This window comes from Rhincodon typus, chromosome 18 (genome assembly GCF_021869965.1).
Source record: "Rhincodon typus isolate 14 chromosome 18, sRhiTyp1.1, whole genome shotgun sequence".
Classification (NCBI taxonomy): Eukaryota; Metazoa; Chordata; class Chondrichthyes; order Orectolobiformes; family Rhincodontidae; genus Rhincodon; species Rhincodon typus.
Genome location: NC_063349.1, coordinates 37,611,694 through 37,635,934, shown reverse-complemented (window position 1 = coordinate 37,635,934; position 24,241 = coordinate 37,611,694). Strand labels below are relative to the sequence as shown.

At 38.9% G+C, this 24,241-nt stretch overlaps 1 protein-coding gene across 1 annotated transcript in view; it reads left to right on the top strand.

Annotated features, from left to right (window-relative positions):
- Positions 1-24,241, top strand: part of ppfia2 (PTPRF interacting protein alpha 2) — a 349,413-nt gene that overhangs the window by 234,186 nt on the left and 90,986 nt on the right. The window contains exons 12-17 of the mRNA XM_048607917.1: positions 1,006-1,246; positions 1,661-1,690; positions 2,167-2,294; positions 3,120-3,269; positions 5,549-5,641; positions 19,416-19,497. Coding sequence (XP_048463874.1) covers positions 1,006-1,246; positions 1,661-1,690; positions 2,167-2,294; positions 3,120-3,269; positions 5,549-5,641; positions 19,416-19,497 — 724 coding nt within the window. The remainder of the gene's footprint in view (positions 1-1,005; positions 1,247-1,660; positions 1,691-2,166; positions 2,295-3,119; positions 3,270-5,548; positions 5,642-19,415; positions 19,498-24,241) is intronic.

The window sequence follows — 24,241 nt, the reverse complement described above, 5'->3', positions numbered from 1 at the left end:
AGGCAAGAGAGGAGATTGCTGGGGCCTTGACCAAGATTTTTGGATTTCGTTAGTGAATGGAGAGGTCTACACCTTGTTATCTCAGATTGTCCAGCATCGGCAGTTCCTACTATCTTTAAAACTTAAGGAGTTGTGATCATTGTAGTATATCAGTGGCTGCAAAAATTTTAAATAGGACAGATTAGATAGGGGAGGGAGTCTGGAAATCATTTGACTAAAAGTTAAACTTGTTGTATCATCTGAATGGTGAGTCATGTTCTGGTGTATAATATACAGTCTAGGTTACTTTAACTCAATATGAATATAAATGCATTAGAAAAAATTCAGAGAAGAATAAACAGGAAAAGATATTTGGGCACAGCTCGACTTGTATGGGGCTTCTTAAAAGAGTGCAAAAACATGTAATGATCCCTGTTAAAATAATCATTCATGGACTTGTGATAGGAAAAAAATTGAAGACCTGTTTCTTTCAGAGATCTAGACTTCCTGATGAGCACATATCACGTTTTCAGGAAAGCAATGGCTCTTGCACCTACTAATGCATTTTAATTGATTATTTATACTTTTCTCCTGTCCCAAATTAGGTTTATTTTCTGTTCTCCTGCTTTTCCTGCCAAAGTAATGAGATATTGCAGGCCTCCTTTACCATTTCTGTCTTTCCAGTTTTAAGCTCGCCACCAGGAGAGCGATCAGATCATAATTTGCATGACAGTTTCTTTTTTTTTGCAATATCTGTGGAAGTCTCCAGCCCTTGTTTTGGATAATATGAAAAAGCTTGTGAGTTCACAATACAAAGAATAATGGGGATAAGTCAGCATTGTAGCTCTTCATGACACAGTATGTCGATAATTTAATTGAATTTTGTTGAAAGGCATTTTAACGAATTGGAAATGTATCTTAAGCTAATAACAGTTCAACCTATTGCTAGCACATGTGATAGTTTTATAGGTATGCATTGCAATGCATGATTTTTTTTCTCATTTCAAACCATTGTGGATTTTCCAGGTTAATTCAGGAGGAAAAAGAGTCAACTGAACTTCGTGCAGAGGAAATTGAGAATCGAGTGGGTAGTGTTAGCCTTGAAGGTTTAAATTTGGCCAGAATGCATCCAGTGAGATCTATTACAGGTTCTGCCACTGCTTCATCATTAGCTAGCTCCTCCCCTCCAATCAGTGGACATTCAACACCCAAATTCAGAGCACGTAGCCCTGCCCGAGACATTGATCGTATGGGCGTCATGACATTGGTGAGTTTGGGGATGAAGCCTAGTTCAATGGGTTATTTTTAAATTTTAATGCAAATGCTGATACATGTTTTTAACAGCACTAATGTGTATTTTCATAGCAAATTATTCATGATCGCACAATATAATCTACAGATAAATCTTGTGTATTTCAACTTTTTAGATCACAGAAAGCATGGGCCTTCATCATAGTTCAAGCTTAACATAGAGACTTACATGATATTTTTGAATGGAAAATCTAGGAGTCTAGGTTCCCAAGCATGTTCGAAGCGCTGGTTATAAACATCTCTATTGGCTTGTTATGTATGACACATGGTAAACACTTATTCAAAGTCAAATTGTAAAATGAAATAATATTTTCATTGGCATTCTGCATTTCCAGCTTAATTTATGTCTTTGCTCTTTTGCAACCATCAGCCAAGTGACCTAAGGAAGCATCGGAGAAAGGTAATTACATTTACAACATTCCATAAGAATGGTGTATGTTTAGATTTTCAAGACAGTTGTTCTTTAAGATCCACATTACAAAACTTTGAGGATAATTTCATATTTATCTAATGTCATTATTTTTTGTTCAATATTGCTGAACGCATTATTTTCAGATTATTTATGGTTATATATGAACAAATAGTGCTATTTATCAGATTATTGTCATATTTAAATTAACTTAGCCAGCACTTGCAGCCAAAACATTGCACAGTTTCAAGAAGGAGTTGGATATAGCACTTGGAGCTAAAAGGATCAAAGGATATAGGGGAAAGGAGGAACAGGCTATTAAGTTGGATGATCAGCCATGACCAGGAACAGGCTTGAAGGGCTAAATGGCCTACTCTTATTTTCAATATAAATATATCATATAGATATAAGGAGGTTTAAATAACGACAGAAACTAGTATATGATTGATGCTATTTTTTTATTCTAGATTGCAGCTGTGCAGGAAGAAGGTCGTGAAGATAAAGCCACAATAAAATGTGAAACATCACCACCATCAACACCAAGAGCAGTAAGAATGACACACACCCTGCCCTCCTACCATGATGAAGTACGTAGGTAAGCCATCAGGAACAGAGATCTTTGCCTATCACTTGATTTGATAATTGAATTGATAGGTTTACCTATTACATCATTTTTAAAGTATACCATGTTATTATACATCATCAGTTTATCAATAAATTTGATGTGTCTAGGGTAATATACAGAAATATTATGAGATAACAAGGTGTAGAGCTGGATGAACACAGCAGGCCAAGCAGCATCATAGGAGCAGGAAGGCTGACATTTCGGGCCTAGACATCATCATTTCTGATGAAGGGTCTAGGCCCGAAATGTCAGCCTTTTTACTCCTATGATGCTGCTTGGCCTGCTGTGTTCATCCAGCTCTACACCTTGTTATCTCAGATTTTCCAGCATCTGCAGTTCCTACTATCTCTGATACAGAAATATTATGTTTGATTATTCCCAGAACTAAGTGTTTCAGTGAATCGTATTTTTCTTCTTCATGGAAAGGTTATTTTTGGAATAAACTTAAAGAGACACTCCTGTGAATAGTTCTTTTTCCTCACACTGAACTTATGGTTAAGAGTTTAATTTAGAAAATAAATTTTTCAGTGATTATTTTGCTTCATTTATAAGTTTGAAAATGTTTGTAGAAATGAATTGTTGATTTTTTAAAAACATTATTTTATGAATATAGTTACATTTATAATTTGAATTTTTTGGTACTTTATATGTGACACATTGCATGATTTATAAAATGTTATGCTTGGTGATCCATTCATTTGTATGCATTTGCTGAAATCTTTTTTTAAATCAGTCGAAATATTTGAATGAGAAGAAATGAGATGACATGAAAATTTTTGAACTGATCTTTTACAGTTTTTCAGCATCGATAGAAGCAGAAATGGGCAACTATAGCAGTACAAGTAGCCAAGACTCACTTCATAAAGCGCAAAAGAAGAAAGGAATCAAATCTTCTATTGGCCGTTTGTTTGGCAAAAGAGAGAAAGGACGGTTAGCACATCTTAGCAAAGACCATTTGGCCTCAGTTCAAGGTCAGCAACTGGTTTATCAACGGTCATTTTGCTATAGTGGATTAATAGTTTCTCAATTTTATAAAATACTAACATCTGTGTATGTAATTGTCTTTCTTTAAACTAATTTTGTATAAAACTTGAATTTGAAATGCTAGAAAGAAGTTTATTGTCCAGTTTGACATTCTAATTTAGAAAAACATAACTGCAGCAACTGTGGTTTATTAGATACTATAACATTTTATTTATCACAATTTGCTAATAAATAAGAACATTTTCAAATGTTCACTTTAAGCCATTCTTTGTTACTCCTTGTGAGATAGGAGTTTTTTTTTGTTAGGAATCAATTCAAATAAAACCTAAATAAAAACTAGTTCTGATTAGTTCTGTATTTCCTCTGTGAGGCAACCTGAAATAAATATTCCTCATTAAAATATTGTCAAAAATACTTGTACCTGATCAAACTTGTAATATTCTGTAATTCTTCATTCCTCTCTCCATAGTCTGCAGATCTTCAACTTTACTTTATTGCCTTTACCTTGTTGCCTGTACTTTATACAGAATGGTATCCTTTTATTATTTTTTATTGTTTAAATTTATTTGTAGAGATTATGTCTTAACAAACCTAGAATATCCTTATAGCCTACTGTTGTCCTAAACACTGTTTTCACTTCTCATCTCTGCTGAAAATCTTAAAACCAAGAACTTTATAATCCCAGAGACAACACAGTGTGGAGCTGGAGGAATACAGCAGACCAGGCAGCATCAGAGGAGCAGGAAAGTTGACGTTTCGGGTCGGGACCCTTCTTCACTTCACCTTAAATAGGAAACTGTTATTTGTAACTGTATCCTTAGTTCTTATTCTCTCCTATAGGAGGAAATATCCTCTTGGTATCCGCTCTGTCAAATTTCTTATTGTTATTCATTTCAGTCCAGTGATGTGCAGGCTAGGTGGACTGGCCATGCTAAATTGCACATAGTGTCCAGGAACATGTGAGCTAGGTGGATTGGCCATGGCAAATGGTTTCAAGGATAGGGGACGGGGGTTGGTTTGGATGAGATTTTCTTCAGAGGGTCGTTGTGGATTTGATGGGCCAAATGGCCTACTTCCACACTGCAGGGATTCTATGATTCTAACCCTCATTCTTCTAAACTGTAATGGGTATAAACCCAGCATATTCAGACTTTCTTCGTAAGCCCTTCTTCCCAAGAATGAGTTGAATAAACCTTCTCTGAATTTTTTCTCATGTAATTATGTACTTTTTCAAATAAGTGGACCAAACTGTACACTGTACTCGAGACGTCTTATTACCAAGGCCCAGTACATTTGCAGCAAAACTTCCTATCTTGTATGTTCCATTTCCCTTGCAATGGACTCCAACCCTCTTTTTGCCTTGCTAAACTGAGTTTGCATGATTTTTCATTTTGTTTCAATGTACCCAAACCTCTATTTCACTTAGTTTGCAGTCTGTTTGTAATGATCTGTTTCTTTATTCTTCCTGCCAAAATAAGCCATGTTAGCATTTCCTATTTATGTTCCATCTATCAAATTTCTGCCAACTCAATTAAGCTATCTATATCCATTTGTTGACTGTTTACCTCCTGACAACTTATTTTTCATCCTATCTTCCTAATATTAACGGATGTAGTTATAAAGCTTCCAGTCCCTTCATTTAAGTCATTGACATAGATTGCAAGTAGTTGAGACTCCAGCATTGCTACCTGTGGCACTCCATTTGCCACCCTGAAAATGGTCCATTTATTGCTAGTCTGTGCTCTCTGTTAGCTCACAAATCATTTATCCATGCTAATATGTTACCACCTACACCACGAAGTCTTATTTTGTGTAGTAACATTTGATGTGGGATGTTATGAAATGTCTTTGGAATTCCAGTTACACCATATCTACATGATAGTCTTTCTCCATTTTCTTTCACTTCCTCAAATAACTCTGTCAACTTGATTAAACATGATTCCCCTTTCAGAAAACCCTGTAGACATTGTATAATCACATTATGATTTTATACCCTGCTATAACCTCCTTTCAAAATAGATTATAGCAATTTTGCTATGTCAGATGATATACCAACTAGCCTATAGTTTCCTGAATGCAGCCTCCTCCTGACGTGAATGGAGGTGTTACATAACAAGCACAAAACAAATAAAATTGAATAGCATGTCATCTTTATTTCCACAATATGAAGTTTATACTTAATTGGCTAAGTATATTTCTCATTCTGTTCCTGTTACCCTGACCTTACACTTTCTTTCAACAGGCATTTTTGACACAGAAATTGGTAATCCAGATTCCCTTGGACTGGGAAAACTCGGAACTCAAGCTGAAAAAGATAGAAGATTGAAGAAAAAGTAAGTGTTCAGCAAAACAAAGTTTATTTTGACCATGAAAGAGAAACTGCAAAACATTGAGATTTTCAACAAAATTAATCTAAGTAAAATCATAAAATGTTTAGACAAACATATGTCTAGGATGACTTAAGGTGGCATGTGGAGGATTGGGGCTGATTACAGGCCAAAAAGAAAATTTACAGGAATGGCACCCATGGATACTTTATATCTGTCTTTTTCAAGGAGGAAAATGCTACCGATATCATGGTGAAAGAGGAAAAAGTTTAGTTGCTATGAGGTTTTAAAATTGCTAAGATTGGGGCATTAGGGAAGCTTTCTGTACTTTTATTGACAAGGCAACAAGGCCTGATGAGATACATCCAAGATACTGAGGGACATGAAAATTGAAATTGCAGAGATACCGGCAAATTTTTTTTTGCTCTTTGTTAGACTGGGGTAGTGCCAAAGGACAGGAAAATTGCGAACATTATGCCCTTATTCAAAACATGGTATAACCAGCGAATTCAGACTAGCCAGTTTAACTTCTGAAGTTGGAAAACTTCTCATAATAATAATTCAGGGCAAGATGTTAAATGGAAACATGTGGATTGATTAAGGAGATCAAACATGGATTTCTTAAGGGAAAATCATTTTTAACTAATTGACTGGTGTTTTTTGATGAGGTAACAGAAAGTGTTGATCAAGGCAATGCTGTTGATGTGATGTACACGGAAGGCATTTGTTACAGTACTGTACAACAAGCTTCTGGACAAAGTTAGAACTTGTGGAATAACAGAGACAGTAACAACACGAGTTTAAAAAAATGGCTGAGTGACAGGAAACAGTAATGTTCAGTGGATGTTTCTCAGACACACATACACTTCTAGAGAAAGTCTTCTGGGGTCACTGTTGGAAGTCTTGCTTCTTTGTGATATATGTTAATGGTCTAAATCTTGGAGTACTGGCCACAATTTGAAATTTTCCAAATATTTTAAAACCTGCAAGTATAGTAAACTGTTTGGAGGATACTGTAGAACTTCAAAAGGATGCAGACATATTGATGGAGTGAGCGGATGAGTGGCATGTGAAGTTCAGTGTGGAGGAGATAATACATTTTGGTCAGATGAACATGGAGAGACAGTACAAACTAAATGGTGTAACTCTAAGCAGGATACAGAGACAGAAGGAACCTATGTGAATCTCTGCATAAGCCTTTAAAGGTGGCCGTGCAAGTTGGGAGAATATTTAATAAAGCATAAAGTTTCCTAAGATTTTTTTTTAATCAGGGCATAGAGTACAAGGGCATGGAGATTATGTTGAACTTAGGCAAGATTCAGCCTCATCTGGAGTATTACATCCAGTTCTGGGTACCATACTTTAGGAAGGCTGTGAAGGCATTGAAGTCAGTGCAGACAAGTTTTGTGAAAATGCTTCCAGGTATGAGGAATTCCAGTTATGAAGATAGATTAGAGAAGCTAGGACTGTGCCCCTTGGAAAAGAGAAGGCTCGGACAAGAGATGGTTGAAGTATTCAAAATCATGAGAGACCTGGAAAGAGAAAATAAAGAGAAAATACTCCTACCAATAATAGAATCAAGAATGTGAGGGTTCAGATTTAAAATAATTTGTGAAAAAGCAAAAATAATGTGAGTTAAGGCTTTCTCACACAGTCAGTGATTAGGGTCTGGAATCTAACACCTGAGAGTGTGGTGGAGGTAAGTTCAATTAAGGCATTCAAAAGGACTTAGACTGTTAGTTGAAAAGGAAGAACATGCAGAGTTAAAGGGAGATGACAGGAGAATAGCACTAATTGAAATGCTCACCCAGAGAATCACGCAGACACAATAGGCCAAATGACCACCTTCTGCACTGTAACAATTTTATGATTTAATGTCTTTTTCACTTTTCCATGTAATGTGAACATCACTGTAAAGACCAGCATTTGTTGCCCTTTGCTATTTCCCTTGACTGGATAATGACAAGCTGCCATTTTGAATTCTTAAAGCCTTTGTATATAGGTACACCCACAGTCGTGTTAGGATGTTTCAGGAATAAATAAGCAATAAATACTCACTAATAGACAGCTAATAATTAATAATTTTATGCAGACTTCCATCAGACAATCTATAACATTAGGAATTCATATTAAACTTATAAATAAAGGGGTTCAAAAAATCCAAGTATTATCTTTTTAACTGTTATCTGTCCAATCTCCTCACTTGTCTTTTTTTTATTCTAAGTTTTGCTTGCTGTCTAACCTGAACTACCTATTTTCCATTGATAACACAGTTGAAACCTTTAACTAACTGTTTTCTTTAGATTCTCATTAACTATTATTCATAAGTATTTGTTTTAAACTTGACTTTTATTGGTTGAAAATTAGCTTCAAAAGTTATTTTATTAATTTATCAAAAGAATAAAGCTGAAAATTGATACAATCACAAAATGCAAATGCATCACTATTTTGAACATTTTATGAGTAAAAATAGACTAAAGTATTCAATCAAATTTGTTGGCAATCCCCCAGATCCAGTCCACACAAAGGGCAGAATTTTCTTTTTTTCAGTTAAAGAGATTTGTTGAGTGAAATTCATGGCACCTGGTCGCCATGGCTAAGAATGATTTTTCTCACGCGGTCTTCTGCTCATCATCTCATTAATTAAGCATGCAAGTACTGTGACTCATTTCTCAAGGAATCAAGTGGTTGGAAAGGCAGAAGTATTCACTATTCATGCAGCTGACACCATATTTAAAGTCTAGCTGCATACTATTTCAGATGCTGTAGCCAGCACTGTAGTGCTTGAGTTTTCTGCATTCAGGACTTGTCCCAGATGAAATAAAATAAATGTTGCTCCTTGCTTCATGGACAGGGATATGGAAGTCTTGAAAGAAGGGTGGTAAAAAAGAGGGAAGTTCTTTTCCCAGTTAACCAACACAGGAGGCCACATCACCAAACCAAGCCAACCTGGCCAGTAATTGTAGCCCAAGTCAGTGCTCTTCCCTGAATGAAGCAGAACACCCAGCAGTGTAGAAAAAACATCATTGATCTTCTGGGCTAAACAAGGATAGGCACCACTGTCTTCTCTCTGCTACCATATGCTCTGAAGGCCACTGTGCCACCTCTGAATGTCCCACTACACTTGAATCTCATGAAGGTTCATGGATGATAACTCTCAGAATTTCATGCAACGTGTCCATTCAACTGGTCTCACCGCCTTATCCTCCCATACGATTAATCTTTCCTGTCCCCTGCAATTCCTACTCACTTACTTGGGACATTTCACCACCTGTCATGCTCATGTATCACCATTAACTGCTCTTACATCCACTTCCATCATAATTAATCCTCCATTTGTCTCATTGCGGGAAAGTCTAGTCTACCTCCATATGCTGATATCTCCGCAGTACCCTGCCTGATCTAACTAATCTCTGGAGTGGAAGCACTTACTTGCAGAACTGACTGTGCCCCAATCCTAAAAGCAGGGATGTGGATCTCTGCATTTTGGAAGAACAAATCGCCTTACTGACCATGGCTAAAAACCCTGGACTGGAATCAGATGACCTGCTTGACTGACGGTGGCAGTATGCCTGACTGCCACAATGCCCCTTCACCCCAAGAAAGACTGGTCTCCTTTGATTTTTACTGATGGTCATTTGTTTGAGGTACTGGCAATGTGTTTGCCATGTATACTGCTGGCAAGTGCTACAGGCATGACATTGACATAGCACTGAGCTGCACTGCTATGTGTCCACCCCTTTGCTTGTTCAGTGCTTCCCATGTAATAAGCTGCCTGCCTGTCCTTCCATGCCAAAAAGCAATGCAAACCACAGAGGCCAGTAGCCTGTGACTACAGTAGAAACCTTGTGCACTAAGAAAGCAACGTGAGCCACACATACACCGACACCCCATAAGTCAGTATTGAACTCAGTGAATGTGTACTAAGCAAGTTGGTTGAAGACTGGACTTCATGATCTGGTCAAACTGGTGGCTTGCTGATATTGACTTGCATGGACAAAGGGATGAAGAAGGTGGTGGCCATGGAGCATGCACAGACATTGTTATCAAGAAGTAGTTGGATAATGAATGGGACAAGTACCCAGCAAGCTGCAGTTGCCAGGTTGTAATTGCTCTAATTTACATGTCAGGAATTTTCACCTTCTAGATTCTCACGGAAGGAAAAGAGTTTTGGAAGTGGCTGACAAACAAGGTGATATACTAGTTTACTGAGATGGAAATGCATGGAAATAAATTGATTGCTGCAGTCAGCATTTAATGCTTAAGGGGCTCATCATGAAACTTTCACTTCACATTGAGAATCAGATTTTCTTCATTCTTGCTGTATTATTTTAATTTACCTTTCTCAGCATTACTTATGCCGTATCAGGAAGAGGAAATGACTGCCTACAGACAAAACTCAATTCAGTTTTGGATTTGATAGAACATGTGTCCAAAGCACAACTCATTCTGAGCTGAAATATTTTGATAGTTTTATTTGTCAACTTTAATGTGTTTTTAGAGGAAAATTATATTTGATTATGAATGTCTCAAAAATTAAAAACCATTTCTGTCTTTTATCATATTGTTCTGATGTATCTGCCACACATTTATTCCATTTTCATTTCAATAACGTGATATGCTGATAAATCATAATCTAAGGCCTCGGCTACAAATGTTTCTCAATCACTTTTTAAAATTTTTTTCATAGAGCCCTCTAATGATGTATGTATAAAATAGAGTGAGATAGATCAACTCGATTAGTATTTTCTAAGATTATTAACAACTATGTCTTGTGAATTGATATTTCTCCGTTTTAAATAACAAATGAAAAAAAAGTGTTCTCATACAGAAAGAACACTTGAACTGTGATTGTAACATCTTCAGTTCTATGTACTTCATATAATGTAAATGTAAATTAGTACCGAATGGTCAGTGTATTGATTGTAATGAGGTCAGCCAGGTGGACATCTTAAAATATAAGTCCCCTGATTGGGGCTATTAATCTGGTCCAGTCAGGGAGCTCTGGCTGACAGATAAAAACTGGAGTGTCAGACACCCTGAAAAATTGGGACTTTACTCTGTTGAGGCTCTATCAGAGTCAAGGACCTTCTACGTGCAAACAAAAGCTGACTTGGTGGCAGGATATCACCCTCTGTGAAGTTATTTCAGTGGCAACAAGAGTAAAGCATGTTCTGAAGAGACTTGCTCATAACAATCATCTTTGAGTTGGGGTAAGCATTCTGGCATCAAACCATTATTTGGGAAGCTTGATTCGTTTGACCCTGCTGTCTAAGACTGGGCCCAGTGTGTGGAAAGTATACTTTTTTTTTTCCAGGCCAACGACATTGGGGCAGATGAAAAGCAGCAAGTAATTCTCCTGACAGCTTGTGGGCACACGGTGTGTTCAATTGTTAGAGGCCTAACCTTCCCTGAGGCATCAGATACTAAAACCTATCAAGAGTTGATAGATTTAGTTAAGGAATAGTATGACCCCAAGCCTCTAATTCTGAGATGCTATTTATTTTACTCAGCAATTCAAGAACGAGGGGAATCCATGTTGGGGTTTTTGACTAGGTTAACATGACTGGAGAGGCATGTGACCTTGTTTAACCCCTTCATGAGATGCTGAGGGACCGGTTGAGAGTGTGGTTAATGATATAACCATGCAAACTGCCAACTAACTGAAGTCCTATTGGACTTCAAACTGGCACGACAAATTCTTGTTGAACTAGACAGGGTAAACACAGGAAGGATGCTCCTGATGACCAGGAAGTCCAGAGCTAGGGGTCACAGTCTAAAGATGGGTGTACCTACACCCCAAGGACTATGGCAGTTCAAGGAGACACTTCACCACAATTGTATGCACTATAGACTAAACCAGCTAATGAGTTCATAGAGTGCTGCCACCAATCGTGATTTCCATACTTGGTCAAAGGGCCTGTTTGATTAACAGTTTTAGAGGATGAACCATAGTAAGTCTTAATGAGAAAAGGCACTCATCTTAGCAACAAGATGTAGTTTATTACATGATAACAAGAGGCACAAGTGATATTGTTTAGTTTTACAATAGCATGAGTAACTCACCTCCTGTCTGCTCAATAATGACCACCACCAACAAGCCATGTGTCAAGAGTGTGATGGAATATTCTCCATTCTCCTGAATGGATGCAATTCCAACAACATTCAAGAAGGTTGACATCAAGGACAAAGCAACCTACTTGCTTGGCACCTTATCCACTACTTTCAGCATTCACTCCTCACCACAGATGTACAGCGACAGCAGTGAATACTATCTACAAGATGTACTGCAGTAACTTATCATGCTTCCTTTGACCATATTTTGCAAACCCACAATATTTACCAACATAGAAGGACAAGAGGACCAGTTCTGTAGGACCATCAGCCCCTCTAGGTTCCCCTCCAAACTACACTCCAAACTGAATTGGAACTATATTGCTATTTCTTTGCTGTCGCTGAGTCAAAGTCCTGGAGCTCCCTTACTAACTGCATCATGAGTGTTCCTACATCCAAAGGACTGAAACATCTCCATAAGTATTTTAAACTTATATAAGGGAAACTGTTTGGTCATGGGAGGTGAGATAGCTGAACTGGCACATTAATCTAAAGGACAGATTATTGGAGAAGCAGATATTTAAGGGGCTACTTCAGAATACTCGGAATAAGTATATTCCTACTATAAAGAAAGGGAAAAACCATCATTTGAGGTTGATTAGAGAAAACATCAAACTTAAGGGAAAAACATATATATGTCAGCTCTGATGACTATCCAGAACATAAAGAACAGCAGAAAATGACTGCAACATGAATCAGGAGGAAAAAATTACAATACAAAGGAAACTATCGAGCAATATAAAAACAGATAGCAATAGCTTCTGCACGTATTTAAAAGGAAAACAGCAATTAAAATGAGTGTTGGTCGTCTCAAGCACGAGATTGTGGAGTTAATAGTAGGTATTCCTTCACTTTAAAGCATACAAAAAAATTCAGTAACAGCTGTGAATTAGGAGGTGAAAGGGAGAGAGGAACCTCGTGAAATGACAAGGAAAGTGATGTCTGGAAAAATGAGGGAGCTAATAACTGACAAACCTCCAGGTCCTTATGGATTTCATCTTAGGGTTTTAAAAGATGTGACTAATGACCTGGTAGATGCATTGGTGTTAATTTTTCAAATTCTCTCAATCCAGGAAAGATTAACTCCAACTGGAAAGTTGTAAACAATCCATCCATTCATGAAGGGACTGAGACAGAAACAGAATACCAGAGGCCTCTTAGTTGTGGCCTTTGCATTTGTTATAAGGAAGGCATATGAATTGATCACTAAAGCAGTTATAGCTCAGCACTTCATAAAAGTCAAGATAATTCTGAAGAATCAGAATGGTATTGTCTAAGTAAAATCACATTTAACCAAGTTATTGGAGTTCTTTGAAGGAGTAACGTACAGTGTGAATAAAGGGAAAACCTGTAGAAGTACTGTATTTGGATTTCTACAAAGCATTTGACAAGGTGCCCCATCAGACATTATTGCAGAAAATAAAAGTTCCAGGTATAAGGGGTAACATATTAGCATGGATAGAAGATAAGCTGGCTACAGGAAAATAGAGCGTCTGCATAAATGGATCCTTGTTTGATTGGTAAGATATGCTGAGTGGAGTCCTGCAGTCTGAGCTGGATCCTCAGTGTTTTACAATGTACAAATTATTTAGATGGGAGAGCAAAGGCATAGCTAAATTTGCAGATCGTAGAATCCCTACAGTGCTGTCCCAACCAGACCCAGCTCCCAACCATTCATCCCCATAACCCCATATATTACTATGGGTAATCCATCCAGCATGCACATCTTTGGACTGTGGAAGGAAAGCCACACAAACACAGGGAGAATGTGCAAACTCCGCACAGACAATCACCAAGGTTGGAATCAAACCTGGGTCCCTGGCGCTGTGAGACGGCAGTACTAACCACTGAGCCACTGTACCACTGTGTCATCAAAAAATGTCACCAAACAGGTAGGAAAGTACCCTTTGAAGAAGACATAAGGAATATGCAGATGGACATAGTTAAGTTGAATGAATGAGCAAAAATCTGAAACTGGCAGTTGAGGTACAGTGTGGGAAAACGTGAATATTACTTAAATGGAAAAAACCTGCAGAATTCTGAGATGCAGAGTGATTTAGATGTTCTAGTCCATGACTCTCAAAACGTTAGAATGCAGGTACAATACAAAATCAAGAAAATGATGGGATGGTATCCTTTATTATGAAAGGAATTGGACATTAAATTATCTTTTTTATTCTTTATTCATTCATTGGATGAAGACGTCGCTGGCTAGGCAGCATTCATTGCCCATCCTTAATTGCCCAGTGGGTAGTTCAGAGTCAGCCACATTGCTGCGGGTCTGGAGTCACATGTAGACCAGACCGGGTAAGAATGGCAGTAAGCTGGCTGCGGGAAAATAGAACGTCTGCGTAAATGGATCCTTGTTTGATTGGTAAGATACGCTGAGCGGAGTCCTGCAGTCTGAGCTGGATCCTCAGTGTTTTACAATGTACAAATTACTTAGATGGGAGAGCAAAGGCATAGCTAAATTTGCAGATCGTACAATACCCACTGTGACGTCCCAAACAGACCCAGCTCCCAACCCTCCATCCCCATAACCCCATATTTTACTATGGCTAATCCATCCAGCCTGCACATCTTTGGACTGTGGGAGGAAACCCACACAGACACAGGGAGAATGTGCAAACTCCGAACAGACAATCACCCAAGGTTGGAATCAAACCTGAGTCCTTGGCACTGTGAGACGGCAGTAGTAACCACTGAGCCACTGTACCACTGTGTCATCAAAGAATGTCACCAAACAGATAGGAAAGTACCCTTTGAAGAAAACATAAGGAATATGCAGATGAACATAGATAAGTTGAGTGAATGAGCAAAAAATCTGAAACTGGCAGTTGAGGTATAGTATTGGAAAATGTGAACATTACTTAAATGGAGAAAACCTGCAGAATTCTGAGATGCAGAGTGATTTAGATGTTCTAGTCCATGACTCTCAAAATGTTAGAATGCAGGTACAGTACTAAATCAAGAAAATGATGGGATGGTATCCTTTATTATGAAAGGAATTGGACATTTTTTTTTATTCATTCATTGGAAGAGGGAATTGCTGGCTAGGCAGCATTCACTGCCCATCCCTAATTGCCCAGAGGGCAGTTCAGAGTCAACCACATTGCTGTGGGTCTGGAGTCACATGCAGACCAGACTGGGTAAGGATAGCAGTTTCCTTCCCTAAAGGACATTAGTGAACTAGATGGGTTTTTCCTGACAATCGACAATGGATTCATGCACATCTTTGGACTGTGGTCATCATTAGATTCTTAATTCCAGATTTTTTTTAATGAATTCAAATTCCACCATCTGCTGTGGTGGGATTCGAACCGGGTCCCCAGAACATTATCTGGGTCTCTGGATTAACAGTCCAGCGATTATACCACCAGGCCATTGCCTCCCCCTGTTTCAGTTATATAGGGTATTCGTGGGATGACTTTTCAAATTCTGCAAATTTGGTCTGCTTAGTTAAGAAACATGTATATGTATTGGAGATCGTTCAGGGAATTAGATTGATACCTGTAATATGTGGGTTGTTTGATGGGGACTGGTTAGAAAGGCTGGGCTTGATTCCACAGGAGTTTAGAAGAGTGAGGGATGAATTAATTGAAGTGTTTAGATGTTGAAATGGTTTCAATAAGGTGGACATATACAAGACTGTTCATCTTCTGCATCAGTCTAGAACCAGGGAGCACTGTTTTAAAATGAGAGGTCACCCTTTTGGACAGAAATAGAGATTTTTTCCCCCCTTAGTGTTATATTATTTATATTACTTTGGAAGTCACTGCTTCAGAAGGAGATCATTGAACATTTTTAAGGTAGAAATGGATAGATCGTTAGACAAGGGAATTAAACTTTTCAAGGATGGCTGAGAATGTGGAATTTGAAATATAACAAATCAGCTATAACCATATTGAATGGCAGAGCAGGTCTGTGATGACAAATGGTCTACTTCTGATCCTGTTCCATATGTTCATACCACTACTTTCTGTACTGTATTTAGGGTAGACAATAAATGCTGGCCTAGCCAGTGATGCCTTCATCCCATCAACGAATATAAAAAGGCTACAACCTTGAGGTAATTGGATCTCATTCTCTGAATTACTGATCCACCTGCTTCTCTTACCTCAAAATCTTCCTTGAAACCCTTTTTTGTTTACCAAGGTTTGGTCATCCTTGCTAATCTGTCTCGTTGGTTTGGTATCTGTTACTTTTATGTCTCTATTAGATGCATTTGGAAATTTTTTTCTACATTGAAGGTGCTATTTAATTGTTATTGCAGCATGTTTGAAGAAATAGATGCCCCAACAAGCTGAAGATGGGCACACAGACAGCTGTATTGCAGAACTGTCTGTTGAGTTGAGTCTAAAGGTAATAAAAAAAAAAAGAAAATGTGGGAAGTACTCAGCTGGCCAGGTAGCATTTATGAAGGGAGAAACATAGGGACAGGATGGAAGTTTTAGAAAGATGGTTTGGGGAATCTAATTGGACAGAATGCAAAATCTCAGGTTCCTCACTGCAGTTTAAAGTTTAGCAATTGGGTTGTCAGAACCTTTCATGTAGGTCAAAGCAGATACCTTTTTTGCATTCAGTAACATGTCGTGCATACTCATTAACAGTCTAATCAGCTGCATTACATTCAAGGGCACAATATTGTTAGCCAACAACTAGAAATATGTGTTTACACAAACTCAGCTATATATGAGTCATGTATTTGGTGGGGTAGCCAACCTTCTTCAAGCCCTGGTGAGTACAAACTTCTGTTACTTGGCTCCTTCATAAAAAGCCATTTCTTTGAACAAAAGCTTGCAGTGCAGGAGATGAAGTGTCACCAGCTCAGCAAGCTCATGAGAAGTCATAGTCATCTATGCTGTTACTTGTTGTAGTTAAATGCTGACAGTGTAAGGCATGAAGACTGATGGAGCCCAGTAGCCTGCCCCAGTGAGGCAGCCACACTGGCTGATGTGAGCAAACCTGACATGATCTCAACTGAAAAGGCATCTGAAATGAAAAGGGGGCTCTATGAAAGAAGACTCAAAAGAAAAGGTTTGTAGAAAGGTTGATTGAAAAGGAAAAAATGATAGAGAATGAAACATAGAGTGTACGAATTTGAAGGACAATGGAAGGAATACTGGGGCAAGCTAACTAGGATGAATGGGGGCAAATCTCTGTTAGGGACAAGGGGATAAGGATGGGTGGAAGCTGCATATCAAGAGTGCAGAACACAATGCAATGATTGTGTGTTTGGGAGGGAGAGTGATCAGGTGTACTGAAATGGGGCATATATGGGTAAGGGTAGGCATTGAGTTCTCTATCGGTATGGAATCAGAGAGAACAGGAGGAATATGAAGGGAGATAATCACAGGGGAAGATTGAAGAAGGACAGATGGGACATTATAGAAAAGAGGGATACTTACAGTTTTATAGAAAAAGTGTATTAAAGAGGACAAGGATAGAGGATGAATGACTCAAAGGAAAAGTTTAAAACCTTCATCTTTCTCTGAATCATTTTTCAAAATAAGGTCTCCCAGACTGGGAAATCAATGTGCAATGCAAATAGGAGGGAACTCAAGATTTGTGGATTTGAAACAGAAACCGACAAATATAAATTGCACAAACATATGTTGTAACCACATGAAACTATTCCTGTAGTTTTGTGCACACATTCCAGGAAGTTCTAAATACTTACATTTTGCATGACTTCCAGATTCCAGGAATGTTTGCAACCACCTGCATCATTTTTTTGCATTTGCTCATGAGTTGTGAGTAACAACATGTTACTTCAAATGGCATGGCTAATGACCCCAGTGCAAAATTCTCAGTCCAATGGCAAACATTGCTACAATGTTTTCCATTTGACTTCCAGGGCTTTCATTGAACAGAATCAAAAAATGCACAAGAGTAAAAAATAGTGGAGAGTAACACACACTATCCTTGGGAAGAAAATCAAGCGGAAGGAAAAATTACTGTCTCAAACTGTTGAACTGACGTTGAGATTTTTTGGCTGTAAATTGCCTATTTGAAAGCTCTTTGAGTTTACATAGAGTTTCATTGGAGGCTATTCATATTGGTCTTGCAGTTACATTCAACTGAAGTATTCATTGGGTTACTTGATAGCAATTTAATCTCTGAGCCAGAAGTGTTACTTTCTTTTCCACATAATGATTTCAGTTTATTAAGGGCATGCAGTATGTCAGAGGAAACTTCACTTAGTTGAAACTTTAGAACAGGTCACTAGAAAGTTATGAAGAGCATGCAGCTTTTCCAGTGATCTGGCAAAAGATTTCCTTTGTCCAATGACATCAAGAATCGTTAACCAATAATTTGTGTTTGTACAACATCAATGAGTACAAATAGGCTCACATGTTTTTCAATAATAAAGTAGTGATTACTCCTTAAGAAGAATAATGGCAGATTTGGAATGCCCTGAAGACATGAAAGGTGCTACTTAAAAACAAAGATGATGAAACTTGCCCTCAGGGGTGATGCAAAATGGATGATCGTGAATTGAAAGTCTCCAGTTCTATCTTTTTCATGGTAAATTAAGTCAAATGGGATTTGAAACATACTGCTGTTCAATTATTTCTTATTTTATGCTCTTGCTGACAATATATTTCACCCTTAATTTTTATACAGCCATAGAGTCATACAGCACGGCAACAGACTTTTCGGCCCAACTCATCAATGCGACCCAGGATTCCTAAATTGAACTAGTCTCACTTGACTGTGTTTGGCCCATATCCCTCTAAAACATTCCTATCCATGTACCTGTCCAAATGCCTTTTAAATGTCGTAATTGTACTCAACTCTACCACTTCCTCTAGCAGCTCGTTCCATATACATGCCACCCTCTGTGAAAATGTTGCCCCTCAGGTGCCTTTTAAATCTTTTACCTCTCACCTTAAATCTACGTCCTCTAGTTTTGGACATCCCTATCATGGGGAAAGGATCGTGGCTATTCACCTTATCTAGGCCCCTCATGATTTTATAAACCTCTATAAGGTGTCTTGTTCTCCAGGGAAAGAAAAGTCCCAGCCTATCCAGCCTCTACTTATAACTCAGACTCTCCAGCCTCAGTAACAAACTTCTACATCTTTTTTTGCACACTTTCTAGATTAATAACATTCTTCATACAGTAGGGTGCCAGAATTATATGCAGTATTCCAAACATGGCTTTACCAATGTCTTCTACAGCCATAACATGACGCACAACTTCTGTATTCAATGCTCTGACCAATGAAGGCAAGCACGCTAAACGTCTTCTTTACCCCAGGGCCCTATCATTAACTGTGTAAGTCCTGCCCTCACATTTATCTAAATTAAACTCTATCCACCATTTCTTGGCCCTCTGGCTCCGTTGGTCAAGATCCCATTGTATTCTGAGGTAACCTTCTTTACTGTCTCCTATACCGCCAATTTTGATGTTATCCGCAAATTTACTAGCCATGCTACTTATATTCTCAATCAAATCATCTATATGAATGACAAACAACAGAGGACCCAGCACCAATGCTTGCAGCACACCACTGGTCACAGGCTTCCAGTCTGAACAATAATCCTATACCACCACCTTTCTTTGTTTGAACTGAGAACCATGTCCAAGTTAAGCTATAAAGAATGGCCAAATATAATACAAGACCAATTTCCAAGTATAGATTTTTGGCTTTCTTTGCAGGCATGAATTGTTAGAGGAAGCCCGGAGAAAAGGTTTGCCATTTGCACAATGGGATGGACCGACAGTCGTCGCGTGGCTTGAGGTAGAGCTGAATAAAAACAGTGCACTAACAAATTATTTCACTAATCTGTGTGAGCAATATGTGCTATTTATAAGTGACTAAACAACAATTCATTTAAACAAAAATCTTTCTACTGGAATGGTTTTCATTGTTCGATTTATTGACATTACAAGGGTAAACTTCATAAATTTGCATCTCTGGCAGTTTGTATCTCAGATTGTTTGAATGGCTAACGACATCCCTGCCCTACCTCGCTGCCAAAACAATTAATTAAATTAAAATTGTGGGATGCTAATATCCAAGTTCTTAATATAACCTCCCAACTGGTAAGCCTTCGTAGCAGAAGTATAAAACTATAAAATTACAATTACAGGTTATTTCTGTGGGAGAATAGCTACAAAAATTAATTTTATTCAAAATGGATCTATTGTTTCATTTTTATATTAATAATTTTATTTTTGTTGCTATATACTCTGGTAACACAAAACAATGTTATTCTATTATAGGATAATTAGTTTTTGCTAATTCATTTATAACATTACTTATATAATTCCTAAGATTCCCAAATGTTTTAAAGCTTTTGTTTAATGCTCCCAAGAAGTTGATCAAGTTGATTTACTTCTTAAGGCTCAATTTCCTCTTTTTTTAACCTCCATGACTCCACTCCCAATCCCAAGTGTAAGACACTTGGAGTGCTCTTCCAGCTTCTGAGGTTCTGCTTCTGAGGTTGCTGATAAGGTCCCACTTTCTCAACCTTGCCTCCTGCCTGAAATGTGGTGGTCCTTGGGTTAAACCACAGTTGTCTCTCAATTGAGAGTATCAAAGATTTGGGCCTAGTACGTGGAAAGAATGCATTATTTTTCCAGACAATTGACATTGTGACAAATGAAAAGCAATGAGTAATTCTCCCGACAGCCTGTAGAGCTGCAGCTTTTTCTGTCATTAGGAGCCTAGCTTTCCCTGACACATGAGATGTGAAAAACTTTCAAGAATTGACTGAAATAATTTAGGAATATTACTAACCCAAGTCTCCTCTAATTCTAAAGTGCTATCACTTTTATTCAGCAATTCGAGAACCGGGAAAATCTGTATCGGGGTTTTTGACTGGGTCAAGATGACAGAGAAGCCTGTGAATTTGGTTTAACACTTAAGGAGATGCTTAGAGGCAGTCTGGGATGCAGAATTAAGGATAAAACTATGCAAAAATGCCTGCCAGCTGAAGATCAATTGGATTTGAAACAGGTGCTTCCACTGGCTTTATCATTAGGAAATGTGGCAAGTGCAGCATACGAGTTTCAAAGTATACAACTGGAAGTGGACTCCCTCGCCAGTCTGCCTGAGCTTGAGGAACACACTTGAGTGCAGGCAATTGTATAGCCTCATTGAGAATATATTGTGATCAGATGGACTCCAGGTTAACCCACAGCAAAACCCCAAAACAAAGACAAGCCTCTGCCAAATGGTTAAAAATTTTTTCAGGATCCTGGTCAGTAAGCTATTGTAGTTGTTGCCAGTATACGGACTTGAGACACAAAAAGTGTCCTACTGCACCTAAACTGAGTAAGATGATTCATAGGCCGGAATCTAGGAGGATGTCCAGGAGAGTTCACACCCTGGAAAGTCTACCTATACCTGATCTGGGACAGTTAAATTGTTTAGCAACGTCCAAAACAGAGCCAGTCAGGATAAATATCTGGTTAAATGGTCATCCGCTTGTAATGGAGGCCGATACCAGTGTGACTGAATCAGTGATTGCAGAACCAGTTTTTAATAAAATTCGCTCTGAACTCATGCTGATTTTGAAGCCTGTTGGATCAGTTTATCTTTGTGAAGATTTTAAATGAACCATAAACCTTTTTTTGCAACTGGATAAATACCCAATCCCTCGGATAGTGGATTTAAATGCAAAGCTAGCCGGGTGGGGTGCTGTCCTTACACGAAGCTTCTTGAGTCACGCTTGCTTGCATTTAGACCAGGATTCCCAGAAGTATGCTACAATTAATACCCATAAGCGTTTGTCCCAATATATGACACTGCTATTTTGGGTATTGATGGCTTGTTTGATTTTTCAACAGACAATGGAAAATATTTTTGCAGGTCTAACTCAGGTCACCATTTACCTAGATAAAGTCCTGGTTACAGGGAAAACAATAAGGAACACGTACAGAACTTAGGTATGGTCCTAAGGAATTTTTCCGAGGTAGGCGTATGCCTTAGAAGGGAAAATGTGTGTTCCAGGCTCCCTAAGTGACCTACTTGGGCTGCAGAGTTGACAAGGCCGGGTCACATCTGTTGGAAGATAAAGTCAAAGGTGCCCTGGTCCCACATAAGTCCAGGTGTTTAGGTCATTTCTAGGGCTAGTAAATTATTATTGCAAGTTCATACACAACCTGGCATCTCTCCTGGCTCCTTTACATTAACTTCTAAAAAAGGGTCAGCTTTGGAAATGGTCTCATAGACATGCCCTAGCTTTCAATGAAATAAAGAAACAGCTATCATCCTCTAATGTGATGGCATAAAATGATCCCAAGAAAGACCTGGTATTGACAAGCGTTGCCTCCCCATATGGCATCGGGATGGTACTGGTTTATTGGTGGTCCACTGGAGAGGAACTCCCAATAGCTTATGATTCCAGGACTTTGGCTAATGCAGACCATAAGTACTCCCAGATATAAAAAAATTGGTGGTCATATCTGGAGTTAGGAAGTTTTACCAATATCTTTATGGATGGTAATTTGTGATAATCACAAACGTCAAACTCTGACTTTGACTGCTTAAAAAGGACAAAACATTGCCGCCCATAGTGTTCAGCAGTGGGCTCTAATACTAAGCACTTACAATTACAACTTAGAACATCATCCAGGAGTGCAAGGAGTGAATGTGAGCAGCCTCCCATTAGCGGATACACCATAGATGGTACCCCAAATTGAAGCATCTGTAATGATATTAAATTTTCTGCATGTGCTCCCAGTCACAGCTAACCATATCTGACTTTGGACACAGAAAGATCCACTCCTTTCCAAACTGAAGTGACTGGTATTAATGGGGGAAACCAAAGGGCCGTCACAACTAGATTTGAAAACTTTTTGGACCTGGAGAGATCGGCGCATGGTAGAGAACGGAATACTGTTCTGGGGAGCAAGAGTGATTGTCCCAAGCAAAGGTCACCATCAAATACTGACTGAGCTCCACCAGGGCCATTTAGGAATCTCCAAAATGAAGTTGTTGATGAGATGTTATGCCTGGTGGCCAGGCTTGGATGCAGCCATGGTTGCAGTAAAAGGGGAGTGCCCAGGGTTTCAACAAAGACAAAGGTTACCACCAGCAGCTCCCCCACATCTGTGGGAATGGCCAGGTAGATCATAGATCATAGAATCCCTACAGTGTGGAAACAGGCCCTTTGGCCCAACAAGTCCACACTGACCCTTAAAACATCCCATCCAGACCCATTCCCCATAACCCACCTAATCTGCACATCCCTGAACGCTATGGGCAATTCAGCATGGCCAATCCACCTAGCCTGCACATCTTTGGACTGTGGGAGGAAACCGGAGCACTCAGAGGAAACCCGTGCAGACACAGGGAGAACATGCAAATTCCACACAGTCGCCCAAGAGTGGACTCAAACCCGGGTCCCTGGCACTGTGAGGCAGCAGTGCTAACCACTGAGCCACCATGCCGCCCCTGAGTCTTAGACTCGGTTGCATGTCAACTATGCAGGTGTTTTCTTAGGTTCAATGTTCTTAGTCATTGTAGACACTCAAAGTGGTTGGATAGACAAAAGCTCCATTCGTCAACCACTGGAACAACAATAGAAAAACATCTTTTGCAACGCACGGAGTCCTGGAAGTATTAGTCACAGATAAAGGGCTATCATTCATCAGCAGGGAATTTGGTTGTTTCTAAAAGACAAATAACATTCAACATTTAAGGACTGCTCCATACCAACCATCATCCAATGGCCTGGCAGAAAGAGGGTTTGAAACATTGAAGGTTGGATTGAAGAAATAGCCTACAGCCACGCTAGATACCACACTGTCACAGTTCTTGTTTGATTACAGGACTACCCCACATGCAACTACAGGGATAACAGCTGAAGTGTTTCTAAAGAAGACTTTGCACCAGGTTAAGTTTGATATTCCCAGACCGGGGTGGGGGGAGGGTGAAACAGCATTAGAAACTCCATTGCCAGACCCAAGACTCCACTAAGCGAGAGAGACAGTTTGACAGAGGGGGTGACATTTGGTGTAAGAATCACATAAACGGCCCTGCATGGGTAAGAGGCATGGTTGAAACAAGGTCAGGACCGGTGATGTATAAAGTTCAGGTAGGTGTGACAGTCCTGTATAGTCATGTGGACCATATGAAAGCCACGAATTTGCAAACATTGTAGGAGCAAAATGTGCCCTGCTTCTCGCAACCTTCAGAAATGCTGCTGGATTCACCCTCTCTGCCAAAAATTGTCGAGTCCTCTGTATCAGAAACAAAAACAGAAATGGAAATTGCTTGGAAAACTTAGCAGATCTGGCAGTATCTGTGGAGAGAAATCAAAGTTAACAGTTCAGGTTCAGTGACCCTTCTTCAGAACTGATGGTAACATGGAAAAGATTGCTATTTATGTAGAAGATGGGTTGATGAGTGGGAGAAGAGTAAACGGTAAGTGAAGATAGAGCCCAAAGAGACAGAAAAACAGTTGGACAAAGAAAGGAGTGGTTAAAGGTCAGTCTAGGGCATTAGCTGTTAATCAGGACTATTAGTACATGCC